This window comes from Alternaria arbusti, assembly GCF_024043155.1.
Source record: "Alternaria arbusti strain BMP 1465 chromosome Unknown scaffold_14, whole genome shotgun sequence".
Classification (NCBI taxonomy): domain Eukaryota; kingdom Fungi; phylum Ascomycota; class Dothideomycetes; order Pleosporales; family Pleosporaceae; genus Alternaria; species Alternaria arbusti.
This window is the reverse complement of record NW_026249954.1, coordinates 239,484-254,880: the sequence shown is the minus strand read 5'-3', so window position 1 is coordinate 254,880 and position 15,397 is coordinate 239,484. Positions and strand designations below refer to the sequence as shown.

General features: G+C 53.9%; 8 protein-coding genes across 8 annotated transcripts; 4 read left to right on the top strand and 4 right to left on the bottom strand.

The window, feature by feature from the left end:
• Nucleotides 1-145: 145 nt before the first annotated feature.
• J4E86_008640 (uncharacterized protein) lies at nucleotides 146-2,257 on the bottom strand (the record flags this gene model as incomplete). Its single annotated transcript, XM_051449151.1, has 4 exons — nucleotides 146-1,383; nucleotides 1,430-1,732; nucleotides 1,899-2,139; nucleotides 2,210-2,257. The coding sequence occupies 4 exons, from the start codon at nucleotides 2,255-2,257 to the stop codon at nucleotides 146-148; spliced, it is 1,830 nt and encodes a 609-aa protein (XP_051299570.1).
• A 379-nt stretch (nucleotides 2,258-2,636) lies between these two features.
• Nucleotides 2,637-3,262, top strand: J4E86_008639 (uncharacterized protein; the record flags this gene model as incomplete). The annotated part of the gene is made up of 2 exons (XM_051449150.1): nucleotides 2,637-2,861; nucleotides 2,915-3,262. 2 exons carry the CDS (start codon nucleotides 2,637-2,639, stop codon nucleotides 3,260-3,262), a joined length of 573 nt encoding a protein of 190 aa, XP_051299569.1.
• A 170-nt stretch (nucleotides 3,263-3,432) lies between these two features.
• On the bottom strand, nucleotides 3,433-6,373 carry J4E86_008638 (uncharacterized protein; the record flags this gene model as incomplete). The annotated part of the gene is made up of 3 exons (XM_051449149.1): nucleotides 3,433-5,615; nucleotides 5,667-5,803; nucleotides 5,853-6,373. 3 exons carry the CDS (start codon nucleotides 6,371-6,373, stop codon nucleotides 3,433-3,435), a joined length of 2,841 nt encoding a protein of 946 aa, XP_051299568.1.
• Nucleotides 6,374-7,057: 684 nt separating this feature from the next.
• On the top strand, nucleotides 7,058-7,582 carry J4E86_008637 (uncharacterized protein; the record flags this gene model as incomplete). Its single annotated transcript, XM_051449148.1, has 1 exon — nucleotides 7,058-7,582. One exon carries the CDS (start codon nucleotides 7,058-7,060, stop codon nucleotides 7,580-7,582), a length of 525 nt encoding a protein of 174 aa, XP_051299567.1.
• Nucleotides 7,583-8,617: 1,035 nt separating this feature from the next.
• J4E86_008636 (uncharacterized protein) lies at nucleotides 8,618-9,121 on the bottom strand (the record flags this gene model as incomplete). The annotated part of the gene is made up of 1 exon (XM_051449147.1): nucleotides 8,618-9,121. One exon carries the CDS (start codon nucleotides 9,119-9,121, stop codon nucleotides 8,618-8,620), a length of 504 nt encoding a protein of 167 aa, XP_051299566.1.
• Nucleotides 9,122-10,575: 1,454 nt separating this feature from the next.
• J4E86_008635 (uncharacterized protein) lies at nucleotides 10,576-11,284 on the top strand (the record flags this gene model as incomplete). Its single annotated transcript, XM_051449146.1, has 3 exons — nucleotides 10,576-10,738; nucleotides 10,788-11,055; nucleotides 11,110-11,284. 3 exons carry the CDS (start codon nucleotides 10,576-10,578, stop codon nucleotides 11,282-11,284), a joined length of 606 nt encoding a protein of 201 aa, XP_051299565.1.
• Nucleotides 11,285-11,700: 416 nt separating this feature from the next.
• J4E86_008634 (uncharacterized protein) lies at nucleotides 11,701-13,203 on the bottom strand (the record flags this gene model as incomplete). Its single annotated transcript, XM_051449145.1, has 3 exons — nucleotides 11,701-11,998; nucleotides 12,093-12,321; nucleotides 12,375-13,203. 3 exons carry the CDS (start codon nucleotides 13,201-13,203, stop codon nucleotides 11,701-11,703), a joined length of 1,356 nt encoding a protein of 451 aa, XP_051299564.1.
• Nucleotides 13,204-13,362: 159 nt separating this feature from the next.
• On the top strand, nucleotides 13,363-15,105 carry J4E86_008633 (uncharacterized protein; the record flags this gene model as incomplete). Its single annotated transcript, XM_051449144.1, has 1 exon — nucleotides 13,363-15,105. The coding sequence occupies one exon, from the start codon at nucleotides 13,363-13,365 to the stop codon at nucleotides 15,103-15,105; it is 1,743 nt and encodes a 580-aa protein (XP_051299563.1).
• Between the last annotated feature and the right edge of the window lie 292 nt (nucleotides 15,106-15,397).

The following is a 15,397-nucleotide window of genomic DNA, read 5'->3' as shown; positions in this document are numbered from 1 at the left end:
ACCGAGTACGTAATAACTACAGCGGCGAGCGATATAGAAACGCCATCCCTAATGAAAATGAAAATGCCCGTTTACGAGTGTATGAATTGCCCTTTGAGCTTCTTACAGCCGCAGTCTACCATTGACCCATCATCATATCTTGATCCTAGCCAAGAAAGTTTTGCTGCTGTTGCTGTCCAGGCCGTGGAAAGACACTCGTTGTAGGTACCTGATCCAGGCTCATTCCGCCCATCGTCCCTTGGCTACCTGTATTCTGCCAACCCTGGCCCGTTTGCTGGTTGACAAAAGCGCTCTGCCGGAAAGGATTGGTACTGCCTGTAGCGTTCACTGTCAGGCCACCCTGTGGGGATGCGGCACTCTGCGGCGAGGGCTGCCGTGCAAATGGATTTGTGCCGGTTGGAGTCGGTTGTAAAGGCTGCTGCTGCATAGGAGCAAATGGTGATTCTTGGATGGGTGACATTGAGTAAGGTGGTGAATTGATGGGTGATTGCGACTGCGAGAAACCGGTACTTTGTTTTGCGAATGGGTTCGTGGATGACCGATTGAGCGATCCAGTGCTGGTAGGGCTAGTGAGCATCTTGGGTTCGGCACTGGGCAGCATTGACTGTCGGAATGGGTTTGTTGACGTTTGTTGTGGTTGTAGGGGTTCGGCAATTGTGGGAATCTGCATTTGCTGCTGTTGTGAATAATCAGGCATGCCATTCTGTGGTATTGAAGGCATGGTATTCTGTACACCGAACGGTTGAGGCGAATAGCCTCCAAAGCCTGCGCCTGTGAATTGTGACTGGAGCTGGGGTGCCTGCATCTGCGGCGCCTGTGGCTGCTGCATCTGGAATGGATTGGTGCTCTGGCCATTCTGCATAGCAAAGGGCTGTTGCTGCTGTTGAGGAAAGCCCGTCTGTTGTGGAACCTGGAAGCCTGTTTGTTGGGGATACTGCTGCATCATGGGCTGCGTGGCCATGGTCTGTTGGTTGTCCTCGAGTGATGCAAAGAGGTCAATCAAGGGTGCGCTGGAGGAGGGTTTCGAGGCTGCTGCTGGCTGTTGACTGCTCGTATTGTTTGAGGGTACATTCGACGTGGAAGGCTTCGTATCCAAGGGTTTGCTAGCGCCATTGGTAGGCTTGCCCCCGTTCTTCTTCGCCTCCTTCTCGGCGATGTACTGTCGTCGGTTGATCTCGAAGTCCTTGTCGTTGAGATATTCTTCCAGGGATGCTGCCAGACTGGTCGGAGCATGCTTGATCTTGGGGATTTCCAGTCTTGTCGAGTGTTCGTGTGCTCTTGCAAGACTAAGGTATTGGACGACAGCTTCCGTCTGCTTGACGAATGTGCGGTATACTGCCAGCGCGCGCGTTGCGTCTGGCTTTGACAGCTCGAAATAGTGCTCTACTTTATCAATACCCTATAAACCAAGAAGACATGTTGGACTCACCGAGTATGTTGATAGTGCCCTCGTTCATAACATGGAAGAGTACCAGCAAATCCATCGTGAGCAATCGGAACGCTGTCATGGTAATCTCGTTTTCTGGTTCGTCGTCGAAGGGCTGGCACTTGAGCAGTGATCTGATCTGGTCCTGCACACTCTCGGCTTCACGAAGAAGGCCTTTTTCCACAGTCAGCCGCTTAAGCCGCCCCTCGCCGCCGCGCACGTAGTCGACTTTGGTGGCGCCATATTCGATCGCACGTCGCAGCAGGTATTCGGAGTAGGTCCGGATATTGTGGCCCTGGGTCTGTACTATTGCACGCAATGTTAGCGCCTGGTGTATGCCTTCTGTTGCAGTCCAAATGCCATCCGTCTCAAGATACAGGGCATTGGGCGACGCGGTTGCTGCCCAATTCGTGCCCGTGTTGTAGCCACATCACCCTGGCTGGGCGGCCCGGAAGTGAATCTCAAGACGTACCCTCTGTAAAATGGTTGATGGCCAGCTTTCTGTGTGGGTTCTGCGCCAGGTATTTGAGCGTGACCTCGGGCTCGCCCTCTCTTATCATGAGATGTACGATGATTAAGCTCTTGAATACGATGGTCCATGTCGAGTCGCGTAGTCGATTCGTGAGGGCGCGGAAGATCTCAGCAACACCTGCCTCGCCGGCATGCGTCGCGACGAGGATGTGCTCGACATACTTGGATTTGGGCGCTGCGAGCTGTATCGTGTGTTAGTCCAGCGTGATGGCGCATGGGGAGCAGCCGGAAGGAGCGAGGGCGCATAGCTACCTTGATCTTGGTGCCGCCCTTGACACTCTTCTCGAAGGAGCTGGCCATGAGTTCACAGGTGGCTGCCCGGTTGGGCCGCGGGCTCGGTGGTGCCGTGTAGCCGTCGTGCTGGCGGTGGGTGCGGGTGTCGTGGCCGGGTGTCGCAATGGCTCGGGCGGTGCTAGGAGAGCATTACGGCGCGGTGGAAGAATAGGAGTCGTCGCGTTATCAATAGAGGAGAGGGTGGCCCGTAGATTGCAATCCGAGGAGCATGTCCGTTATTGGAGTGGACCGGGGTAGGAGGAGTGAAGCAGGGCGCATGGTGGAGCTTGCGCTTGCGTCGGGCTTGCTGCGAACGATGGATCGGCGGAGGAGCGTCATCGTGTCCCGCCCACGCTCCCCTCCCAAACACTGAAACTTTTCCCACCACGCCGCCAAACACGCCGCCATGTCTGCCTCACCCCCACCCGAAGAGCGCGAGAAGGCCGACGCCGACGCCCGCGCAAAGGAGCAGGCCGAGCAGGCCGCCCTGCCCTACAAGTGGGACCAGACCATCAAGGACCTCGACATCGCCATCACCATTGATGGCAAGTACAAGGGCAAGGACCTGGATGTCAAGATTACCCGCAACGCGCTCAAGGCCGGCATCAAGGGCCAGGAGCCTTTCATCGACGTTCGTCCTTGCTTGTTCCGCCCAGCAGAAGCATGTGCTAACGCTTTGTCCAGGGCGAGCTGCCTCATGCCATACGCGTTGACGACTCCACCTGGACACTGACCTCCGTCGGGTCCCAGAAAGAGATCTCCATCCACCTCGACAAAGTGAACCAGATGGAGTGGTGGGCCCACGTCGTCACCACAGCGCCCAAGATCGACACCTCCAAGATCCAGCCCGAGAACAGCAAGCTGGGCGACCTCGACGGGGAGACACGCGGCATGGTGGAGAAGATGATGTTTGACCAGAAGCAGAAGGAGCTAGGGAAGCCGACGAGCGACGAGCAGAAGAAGGCGGACATCCTGGAGCAGTTCAAGAAGCAGCATCCCGAGATGGACTTTTCGAACGCGAAAATGGGATGAGGACAATGAGATCCAGAGATGAAGATTTATACCCCCAAGAAAAGGTCGTCAGACAGATAGGCCAAAAGAGATATTACACGAGTTATCAGCATGCTTCCAGTGCGGTTTCTTGCATGACTTTGCCTCCGTGCCGAGAATGACATTCATGAACTACCTCAACACTACCCTCCTCACGTAACACCCCTGTCCCTACTCCCCTCATCGTCCCTCCCCGTCCTCCCCTCCACAACCGGCGCCTCCACAACCAACAACCCCTCGCCCTCCCCACCAAGCTGCGGCAGATTCTGATTCTGACTCGCCCGCCTCGTATGCGCACTCAGATTCAAACTCGGCTGTCTCTGTCTGCGTTTGGGCAACGGCGGCGGCGGCGTCGCGAGCTCACTCGCAGTATGCGCAGTACCAGCACTGCCAGCACTGCTTTTCCTCCGCCGCATCTCCCGAAACACATCTTCCCCATCGTCGTCATCTCCGCCGCCTCCTGTCCTTGCGTCTTGATCTGGGAAGTGTGCGGCGGGCAAGAGGGAAGCTGTGCCTAGTGCTGTTTTTGGGCTATCGATGAGATCTTCGACTGAGTGTTTGCTGGAGACGGCGGGGGAGCTGGGACCAGGGACGACGGGTTTGCGTTTCGTCAGATTCGCAAATGTGGACGAGGCTGCGGCGGGAATGGCCCACGTTTGTCGTTTTTCGTTCTTGGGGTGCGGTAGAGGTGTGCCTGGGGGAGGGAGGGGTTGGCCTCTGCCCATGGGTTCCGAGTGGGATTTCGAGATGGAGGGATTGGAGTGGAGTTGTGGACGGGGGTCCAGAGACGACGATGACGATGAGTCGTGATCTATGCTCGGGCCCTCGGATGTTGGTGGTCTGTTGGTGGTACTAGTGTTGGGCTTTGCGTTCTGCTTGGCTGCGAGCCAGTTCCTGGCTGCTGCTGTGGCAGAGTTGAGGGATTGGTTAATGGTCTGTTTCTTTGTCGCCATGTTGCTTGCTCCTGCTGCTGCGGCGGCGGCAGCGGCAATTTCCTGTGCAGATAGCTCCCTCGACTTGGTGCGTGAGTGATCCGTGTTCGGGACTGGTGCGGAGGCAATGCTCGCTGCGTAGACCGAGGCAGCAGAAGTGTCTTCCGACGAGCTGTCTGATGATTCTGTCGTTTGGCGTGCATTGCCAGGCCGCATTGGCGACTGCATCGGCGATGCGACAGGAAGCGACTTGACACTTGTAGGCGTCATGGTGCGGTCGTTTGACATCTCAGCAGAAGCATTCGACGAGTCAATCTTCACTTGAGCCACGGATGATGACGACCGCATTGCGCGGGGTCTTATTGACGCCGAGGATGACTTGTGGTCTGTCGACGTAGAAACACCTGTGCCAACTTCTTCTGAATCAACACTTGAGGCGATGGAGAAGTGCGCACTTGCCGCATCAGCCTTTTCATCAAGCTTCTCAGCGTCCGAGATCGCACTCTCCAGTGTGGCTTCGTCTTGCTTGATCTTGTCTGCATCTTCCTCATCGTCCTTTGCGCTATCCTCCCATATTCCACCTCTTATGACCTGCGCGATAGTGTCGGTAAACGGCATGTCATCCCAGTTGGGCAACACCAATGTTTCGTTCACTACTTCCCGAATGCGATTCTCGATGGCCCGCAGCACAACGCCATATGTGATCTGACGCGAACTGACGATTGGCTCGAGCGAGAACTCCATCTTCGGGGGCGTCTCAAAGGTCATCCAGAGTCTATTGCTAGGCGGGGGCTTGACTCTGATGAGAATATGTCCATCAAGCCTCTTCAACACGGCAGCCAACACAAGTGTCACCTCGCGGGCTTTGAATCGAGTGCCCAAGTCGATTCGTACGGTAGCTGATATCTCGATGCGGAAGCTTCCCTTGTAGCTAACATCCGCCTCCACAACGAGATCGCCGTCGACAGTCAGCTCTTTGAGCTTGGGGTTCGTGATGAAGGGCGGCGAGGTGCCCATGTTGACCTTGCGCAGCTGTACGCTGCTGATGATGGCAGGCTTGGGCACGCGGGCTATTTTCTTGTTGATCTTACTCGCGATAAAGTCTTTGACTTGCGAGGTCTTGTATAGAGCGAGAAACACCCTGCCAATCAGCGCATTGATCCAGCGAGTATGTAGGTTCTCCTCCGAAGCATGCAGTTGCTGGACTAGCTTGACGAGATCAGGTGTATCGAATTTGAGCGGAACGGACGGCGAGCCTGTATCGGTGGGGTCTTTCTGGTTCTCTTGGGCGTGCAACATTGCGTGGTAGAAGTCCTCCTTCTCAGAGCAATTGTCTGAGAAGAGATAGAAGCCTTTCGCTTCGACATTGCTGTTGCTGTCCACCTGTTGAACCAGTCGAATGCCTGTATCTGTAAGCACTGGAAAACATGACAGGAGCTTGGATCTTAGCATACAGTTCCTCTTGATCCAAAGCTCGCCCTCCGGTATGTGTTCTCCACCCCCATATATGTCTACTTTGTAATGTGCGAGCGATATGACATGTCGTACTTCGAGCTGGTCTTCGTTGTCGTATAGCATAAGGTGGCCGAGACTGGTCTGGACTTAGTTTGACTTCGTGTACTTGAGATGTATAGACATACCGCAGGACAACGTAGAAGACGTTCCGGGCCTTCTTGTTCTTCGCGTTTGATGCTTCTATCGTGGGACTCGCGTTCTTGTTCCTGTCAAAGATGCTCCTGTACATAGACTGGTACACGCTCGGGCTCTCCACAGCTACTACAGCGCCAGCCGGCGTCGTTCGATCCGGAGGTTTGCCGTTCACGCCGCCTGGCACATACTCTCGGCACACCGCAAAGTATCCAGCGCAGGCATCTGGTTCGTGGGTCCTTCCCTTCAGCTTCTCCAGTATCTCGTCATCTATTCCCACTCCGACTTGTACGTTGTTGTCGTTCTTCCCGTTGGCGGATGTGTCGGACTTCCTGCGCTGTTCTGGAGTTGCCCCGTCACCTGCAGTGTTGGTGTTGTGGCTGTCTTGTTTTGTGGCTATGGTTCCCAAGAACCATGCGGCTACGAGTACAGCGGGCAGGAGCGTCAACCCTCCGACGAGGTAGCCCCATAGGAATATCTTGAATACGGCTCCATACCCCCAGTCCCCACTCATCTTGGGTTACGTGTTATGCGGTGTTGTAGACCATCCCTCGCCATGTACATGTGCGTTGAGCGGATCGACGTTCGATTGTAGAAGGTGGTCGGTTCTGTATATGTGTCGGGGGCGTTTGGTTGAAGAGTAGTCGGTTGGCACGGCGCGTCGAAGCAAGTAATGTAGCGAGTGATGCTAGCGCTGGTCGAAGGGTCCGGGTGTCGGTCGTGTACGTCGCGCGAATGTTTGGTCGGAGAAATAAGGCAGTCAAGCGTCAGGCAGCGAGGTGTTCTCGAGTACTACTTGGCTTGGACTTGGTCAGGGTCAGTGGTTCGACGCGACTAGAGCTTGGTAGGGGCGGGGCCGGAGTTAACGCTCCACGTGTGAGGTGCACGTCGTTGATCGGCGCTAAAGCATTGTCCCGCGCTGCTATGACGGCATCTTCGACATTTCACCAACACGATTTCAAGAGAAGGGAAATCACTCAAACTTTGAAGGATCAGAGGTTTCTTCGAACCCGCTACCCTTTCACGATTGCATAAAAGTGAGTGCTCCCGTTGAATATATATCGACGATGTGAAAGTAAATCGACAACGGCGGGAATCATCTCTTCTGACCCCATGCTCTGATCCGTGTACACACTATTTCTCGGATAACAGCTTATCGTACAGCAGCCAAATACAAGACTTTCGCGTCCCCATCAGCATGGCCACTACGGAATCACAATCCTACAATGCAGACATTCCCTCGGACCCTGTTACCAAGACCACGGACACCATCCACGTCGAACTCACCCCGCACAACCTAGACTCCCTGTCAGCAACCAAATTCGTCAGATCACCAACAGCAGGTGCAACAGTCTTATTCATAGGCACAACGCGCGACTCATTCAACAACGAACCTGTTTCCTCTTTAGCCTACACTTCCTACGCCCCACTTGCCATTTCAACCCTGTTCAAGATCGCTACTTCTATCCTCACAAAACACGCATGCACCAAGATCGCCATCATTCACAAGTTGGGTGAATGTCCGATTGGGGAAGAGAGTATTGTTATTGCGGTTTCAGCACCACATCGACAGGCCGCGTGGAGAGCGGGTGAGGAGACATTGGAAGAGACAAAGGACAAAGCCGAGATATGGAAGCTGGAAAAGTTTGAAGGTGGGGAGGGAGTTTGGAGGGCGAATAGGGATGGGCAGAAAGGTGTGAAGGTAGAGGATGGCACGAAGTAGGGGTGGGGAGAACGCCAAAGTAAACGAGGATTTGCAAGATGGTCGCCGGATGGGGAAGTTTGCTGAGCTCCCGGGTCTCTCGACATAGATATACTGCAGTGTGACATGCTGAACGGTATATGTTCAGTTCGTGACATAAGACCGATTTTGGGGACCAACTTCGAGGCGAAGCATGTTTAGTGCCAAGGCTATGAAGCGCAGTGAAAAGTGGGCTTTGTAAGCTTATGCTGCGTATGTACGTTAAAAACGCCTTGCATAGAGTACTATTGTACTATTCCTCATTTCGAGCTTACGACGTATGTCGTGAAGATGAATATGATTTAAGTCACTGGCTATATATGCCGCATTGGGACTTGCCTAGACACTTGCACTTATATCTTTGTTTGCAGCTACATTGCTGGTTCCATCTAGTCTAGAAGAGATGCCATTGGCAGAAAGATCCTTACCACTAGTGCGGCTCTGAACATCAACGTGATGTCAGACCACGCTGCATCTAGATAGCATGTGTCCCAACGCCGTGTTGTAGCTGCCCATCACAACCCGTTTTTGGCTGAGACATGATTGAGACTGGACATTGTCGCGGTGAGACGCCGATCATAGACATTGCACTCAGCTTATGTTGTGGGACCCTTCCGGGTAGTCGTTCCAACTAACTTTGGAGCGTACCAGAAAGCATAGCGAACTAGTTCAACACTCGAGGCTTCCCCTCGAATTGACAACCGCGTGCCTCTAATGCAACCGATCGGAGGACAACGCCGTCGTTCTCAACAATCTGGTGAGGCGTTCTGCACATGGTGCATTAGCATCAGGTAGCCTACATAATCTACGACACGTCGACAGTGTTGAGGGTCTCGACTTGACATAGAGGCGGGGTTGTACTAGTGGGCGCAGAATGATGTGCCTCGATTGCAAATGTCGCTCCGATGAGGCACTCCGAGCGCGCCGTGCTTGTGCTACCATGTGCAGCTACTAGGCACTCAGCCTTCCTGTTGTATACACTAATCTTACAGTCGTACTTGTACACGTTAACGGTCGTTATTGGTTCTTGCCAGAACCGTCCTTCTCGTCCTCCTCTATTATTCGCATTTGGCCAGATGCTGCTATCATCTCGCTGATGGTATTCGGTACATCATCCTCGGACTGGTATATCCGATCGTAGTTCAAGCGGCCTCGTAGAACTGCGCGAGCTTCTCTCAAATTGGCAATATCAAAGGTCCACATTGCGCCACCCAGCGCCATGATGCCAACACTGGCGCAGTTCATCGTGGCCAGGTTCAAAGCCTGGCAGGCATCTGAGAAGGGACTGAAGTATTCGTGCGGGTTCGTGTTCGCTTCGTAAAACTTTGGCATGACACGGAGCTGCCGCCTCCATACGGCCTTGCGCGTTATTGCGGTCGAGGCCAGTAAGCAGACGCTTCCGAGGAAGTATACCGAAAGCTGGCGTAATGATCGTGAAGACGTAATGGGCGTGCCTTCGTATGTGCTTTCAGCCGGCCGTGAAGGGGGGTTGACCGGCGCTGCCGTTGGACGGGACATCATTCGCAAGATCGGAATCTTCTGGACAGCTTCCATAAACCTCTCGAGCCGTACTGCAAGTATTCTGGGGTAATCTGTCGGGTGACTGCAGGACTAGCGTTGCATGCCGAATTCGTTGCGGACGTTGCGGACCCCCGAGCGTGTCTCTGCTGACAGTGGAGGGGATTTTGGGCTTGCCGAGAGTCGTACAGTCGAGGCGGCGTCGCGGAAATACCCGGAGCGAGTGTGTTATTAGCCAAAGGCGTGGCGTGAGAAGGCAATGGCCGGGCAAACATCTTCGTCAGCCCGTTACAGAAAAGTTGCGATGCAAACCGGCGTCGGTGGGTCTCGGGCCGTGCGCCCAGATTCCCCACAATGGCTGAACCCCTCTTCACCCACCGCATCAATGCCCTGTCATGTACAAACAAGCTTTCGCCATGACAAAGTGCTCGATCAGACGCGCATATTGCGAATGACGCCTTCAAGCAAGAGCTGCTGATTGCTCCAGCCGCACCTCCCTCGTATTGCGCATCTTTCCCCTCACTAAAACCGGGCGAGAAGAAGATTCGATATCAACCTGCAGTATGCAGTGATACGCGTCAGGTACACCCGACGACTAACTATTAGTTCCCGACCAACACACTCAGCTTACGCTTCCCCGGCTTTTTGCCACCTCAGATGTTTCCGGGTTCCTGGGACTCTTGCTTGGAACCACCAGGGTACCCAGTGGACAAACGTGCGTGACGTACAGCACGTTGATTCGACACGTGCTTCGATGTACAGGTCCTGGATACACAGCTGAGCATCATTTCGTACTTCCAAGTCATAGAGATGCTCGTCAGCTATCCGGGTCGTTGGTACCGACGATTTACGTTTCTCGGTCATCATCAAGTCCATGAGAGAAAGACTTTTGCCAAGTGCGCTTCCAATTCTCTTCTCCACACCAGAAGATCCGGTTGGCTCACAGTCTACTCCCCCACTCATCGCTTTTCATGGCTTGCGTACACATACTAGATGCATTCCCTTCGTTAGTCATTAGACTGGTGCACTCGTGGATACTGGTAGCGTGGCAACTGCATGCATGCATGCTTCCATGGGACGACTTGATCTGGACCCGCATCGACATGCTTGACCTATTTTTGTCATTTGATACTCTACCTGCTGTACGAGGCCCGCGGTGTATCTTCTTCTAAGCCATCGTGCGAGAAGTGCAAGGTACTACGGATCGCTTCGTCGATCATCCGGGCCACCAGAGAACGACTCTGCCTCGTTTCTCCGCACAGAATGACAACGATGCGTCGGTTATGTGTATGTTGAGAACCTAGGCTCGAGTATAAAGTAACCCTATAGTCGCGCTTTGAAAGCATCATCAGCCTTCACAGTCTGCAACAGTCCAGTCGATACTCTTTCGCTACAAGTCGAAATCTGTCGTCAATTGCTTTACCTTCACTCTTGATCACCCAAGTCTTTAGCCCAAGATGCTCTTCAAGAATCTCTTCGCGCTCGCTGCTTCAGCTTCTCTCGCAGCTGCTTTCCCCGGTTACTCCGCAGTGCCTCCCAAGTCTTCTTCCAGCGCATACGTGCCCCCTCCAAAGACTTCGTCTGCGCCTCCTCCCAAAGAGACAACAATCTGCACTCCGTGTAAGTGCTTACATGTAGCTTCCTGTGATCTTGAATTGACTTTTCTCAGCCACATACGTCAGCTCCAGCGTCGGGGAGGGCAAGACCACCTATTTGTCTACCAAGACTGTGGTCATTCCTGTCACCACTGTTACTGAGAAGCTCTCGACCGTCACAGCACCTTACCCATACACCACTACCGGCACCAGCACCAAGACGGTCACGCAACTCACTACCTATCTGACCACCAAGACCTACTCGACTGTGACTACCATCTACAACACCAAGGTAGAGAGCGAAGTCAAGTCTGCTACCAAGGTTGAGACCGTGCCAGTTGTGTAAGTATACGACCGCTACTGCTCCGGGTGTTCTACTGGCTGACACGCATATAGCTCCACCGGAACTTCCTACAAGACCAGCGTCTCCACTGCTAAGGAGACCATCACAAGCTCAAAGACCACCGGGTCTGTCGTCACGGAGACTGCGAAGAAGCCAACCACGTACATCACTACTGGCACCACCACGGTCTGCACAACGTCCAAGGGGGGCTATGGCGACGGCTACTAAGCCTTGATCTTTCGCGCATAAAGGAAACTAGCAATGCAGCTAGCAGGACCGATGAACTCGACTGATTGCGACGCAAGCTCCAACTGCGGTACACTCCTTGTGCAGGGACTATGTTTTGAGCGCGTTGATTCACGACCCATTTCGATTCTTGAGTCACTCCTTAGACTACCATCTTACCCAGCGATAGAGCTGCATCCATAACAATAAACATATTTTGGCAAAAGAGAGAGCAAAGACGCGAATCCAAAACTTAAAGCTTCTAACTTCGATGATGTCAAAGCTCTAAAGCTGTGTTATCCTGAGATGAGGCCAGATGGTGAAGGCCAAATCACGTACAAGTCCGCTCATATAACCAACGGATAAATCGCAGCAAATCACCTCGTACATTACCCCCATCCTCACTGTAAATCCAGTCCTCAATATCTCGACCTATGCTGCGGTCGCTCAGGACCCTGCATCATAGCCAACCGCGCAGGGTTCATGCCAAACGTAGCGGCCTCAGAGGGCTCGTCTGCTGCAGCAGCCTCCTCTCCAGTCTCGGCGTCATCGCCGTCCTTCTTGCCCGACTTGGCCTCCTTCTTCGCCTTGCGTTCGCTCTGCTTCATTTCGAGTTCCGTCTTCTTGACGCGGTCGCGGGCACGCTCGTCGTGGAGCTTCTCGTTCTTGGCGGAGATTTTGGACTTGCGGGCTTCGCTGTTGCCGCCACCTCCTGCGCTGTTGGGTGGTGTTAGTATGTGTTCTATTACTTTGTGTTGGGTGGTAGGGGACCAGGGATGCGCGTAGAAGACCCAGAGGATTCAAATCTTACCTCAGCTCAACATTGATCTTCCTTCCCTCCTTCTTCTTGGGGTCGGCGAAGAGGGAGTGGTGGTACTTCTTCAAGCACGTCACCATACGGTCGTAGCGGTCGAATTCGATGAAGCAGGTGCCCATGAACTTCTCAGTGCCCTTGTATGTACGGAGACGGATGTCGGTGGGCTTGATCTTTTCGAAATGCTTCTCGATTTGCTCTTTCGTAGCACTGTAGGGAAGGTTGCCTGAAGTTGTATGTCAGATGGGTATGATAGATCGGAATGTGCACAAGACGTACCGACGAAGACGATGAAGCGGCCCTTGTTAGCCTCGACTGCGGCTTGGGCTTCCTCTCCCTCTACCTCGACTTCGGCGCCACCCTCGATGTCTGCATCTATGTCCTCTGCAGAGGCTTCACCGTTGGTCTCGGCTTTGGGCTCTTCAGTAGAGGTTTCGCCATTGGTCTCTGCTTCTGCCGCCTTCTTTGCCTTCTTCTCTTTTTTCTCCTTCTTCTCCTTCTTCTCCTTCTTCTCTTTCTTCTTCTCCTTCTTAGCAGCCTTGGAGTCAGAGTCTGCGCCGTTTGTCTCTGCTGGTGTGTCTTTAGCTACGCCATTCTGTTCCTCAGCTGCGTCTTTCATAGGTGTGTCCTCAGATGCGGCAGCGTCTTTGCTCTTCTTCGACTTCTTGTCCTTCTTCTCTTTCTTGGACTTCTTTTCCTTCTTCGCAGGCGCATCTTCGCTGGCATCGGGCATTGGCTCGTCATCGTTGACGCTGATGAAGTTCTCCGAGGACTTCATCTCATCGATAAGATCAGCCTCCTGCGCATCCTCAGAGACATCCGCATCCTTGGACTTCTTGGACTTTTTCGATTTCTTTTCCTTCTTCTCCTTCTTTGCGTCTTCTAAGGCGTCCTCGACGGCCGATGTGTCGACATTGCCCTTGGACTTCTTAGACTTCTTATCCTTCTTGTCTTTCTTTTCTTTCTTCACCTCGGTCGCTTCGACTTCAGGCGCATCCTGGACATTGTCTGTCTTCTTGGATTTTTTGGACTTCTTCGGCGCATCTTCTGCTGCCTCGGCGTCGCGCTTGCGCTTCTTCTCGGGGGTGTCAATTTTAGATTTGGACATGGTGGGCGCGCAAAAATGGTGTAGATCTGTAGGAGCGTCGCGAAACGAGAATGGAGATCCTGAACTTTTTCTGCCGGGCGGTCGCGCAAGATTGTCTTGGCGCGTGAACTACGGCATCGATGCACCCCTCAAGCGACAGAATTGCAGTCGCAAAGCATCATGCGGCCCCCGGCGCATCGAGCAAAGCTCCCACACGGCTCGCTGAGGCCTCCGACATCGCGTACCTCTGACCGCCCATGTCCACGCCAATTCTCGAACAAACATCCCCGCCAATTCCTCGTCGCGCACCAGGGCTCGCCCCGGCCACAGCTACCGTTCCTATATCCCTCGGGCCAGCACCTCTCCAATGGCCAACTACAACGTCTGTTCTCCATTAGCGCCAACCACAAGAAATTCATAAAGGAGACGGCGAAATTGAGTGTGCGATACAGCATCCTCATCTTCCTCCTCTCATCATGCGTCAGTATCGCAAGTCTGGGCATATTGAGCGAGCAGCAAGAGCGGGCGTTTCCGTCGCCGCATGAATGGAGTCTGATTACACGATTCAGGTTCCGGCGAGGAAAGTGGTGGCAGGTGCCCGAAAACAACGAGGAAGAGGGTTTCCCCAACTGGGCGCGGGTCTACTCAGAGCTGGAATATGCGCTGAACCGATTGGAACACCCGAACAAGGATGGCGCGGGTTTATTTGACCAGGAAGAGGGAGGGATTATGGTGCCTGGCGTAGGCAAGGCAGGCTTCGATCTGACGGCCAAGAGCGAGGAGTGGCGACAAGGGTACTACGAAGTCTTGATGGGCATGGGTAATGCTGCAGAGAGGTTAGATGGATGGGTGACGGACAAGTGGAGGAGAAACGTGTGGGCGCCAGAATTCATTCAATCGCCCTCGAATCCACGACCGAAAGCTGTTCTTCCTGGCATGCCCGAGCCACCAGATGAGGAACATCGCTTTCCCGCGGCGGAAGCACCAGAGACGTTCTACCTCAAGGTCATCACCTCCAAGGGGTTTACAACATATCAACGGCTATCAGCTGCGCTGAGCTATGCCGACTGGCTCAACTTCAGAAAGCTCCCCGACTCGGCGGAGGAAATGTATAGATGGGCACTTGACATTGCTATTGCAGGCCTACCCACACCCGAGCCTTCGACAGTCATCGACCGAGACAGTGCCATTCTGTCGTCTACGGCACCCAAGGAAGCAGTAACACCAAACATCCTCTACGCGGCGACAAACCTCGCTACCTTTCTAGCGGAACAACGAAGAGTCTCGTCCGCACTCCCAATCTTCGTCTCGCTGCTCCGTGCTCGTATCGAAGCCCAGGAGGCGCATCTTCCTATGGTTCAGGCACAAAAGGACTCTACTCTCATCGGTACTTTGTTCAGCTTACTGCGTGAACCCGACTATCCAGGGGTACCACCCTCAGGCGACGAACCACTCCTCCGCAGAGAAAGCGACCGCTGCGAAGAAGCCGCCTTGAAGAACTATATTGGCGAGATCCTTTTCGCGACAGCCGGCAACTCATCTAGTCAACGCCAACAGGGCCTCTCATGGGTGCGCGATGGTGTCTCTACCTCCAAGCTCGCGCAATCGCTCGAACCCATACGCGCCAACGACGACCTCCGCAAGAAGTGCGAAAAGTGCGAGGAGGTCGGTCTCGAATCGTGGGGGAAGATCATGACTTATTTGGCTGCTGAGGCCCGCGAGAAGCGGGATCAGGCGAAGAGTGGAGGTCTGAAGGGGCTGGTGTGGAAGGTCAAGGGCACCAAGGCCCTGGATGAGGATGTGGAGAACCTAGAGGGTGAAGAAGAGGGCGTCATTCTTCGGCTCAACAAGCTCAGAAGCAAAATGCTCAAGGAGGAGTATGAGGAGATGGATCGCAAGTTTGCGCGAACCTTTGTATTCTAGCAACTGGCTGTAGGATATGACCCATGGAGCTGTACAACAGCTACGCCTGCGTAGTTCTGCCAAGCGCGACCGGCAATTTTACCCAAAGCCCTCTCACAGCCCCTGCATCAGTTCTGCCAGTGCAACTTATCGCATGTGCATACTCAACATCACCATGTTTCAGACGTGGATCACTTTAGCCTTCACCCTATCAATGTCGGCACATCCCTCTGGCGCGGATCGCCACATCCGGCTCGCTATCAGGGCCCTAGCGCTCGAGAACCAATCATCCAAGCCACACCCGCTGTCAATT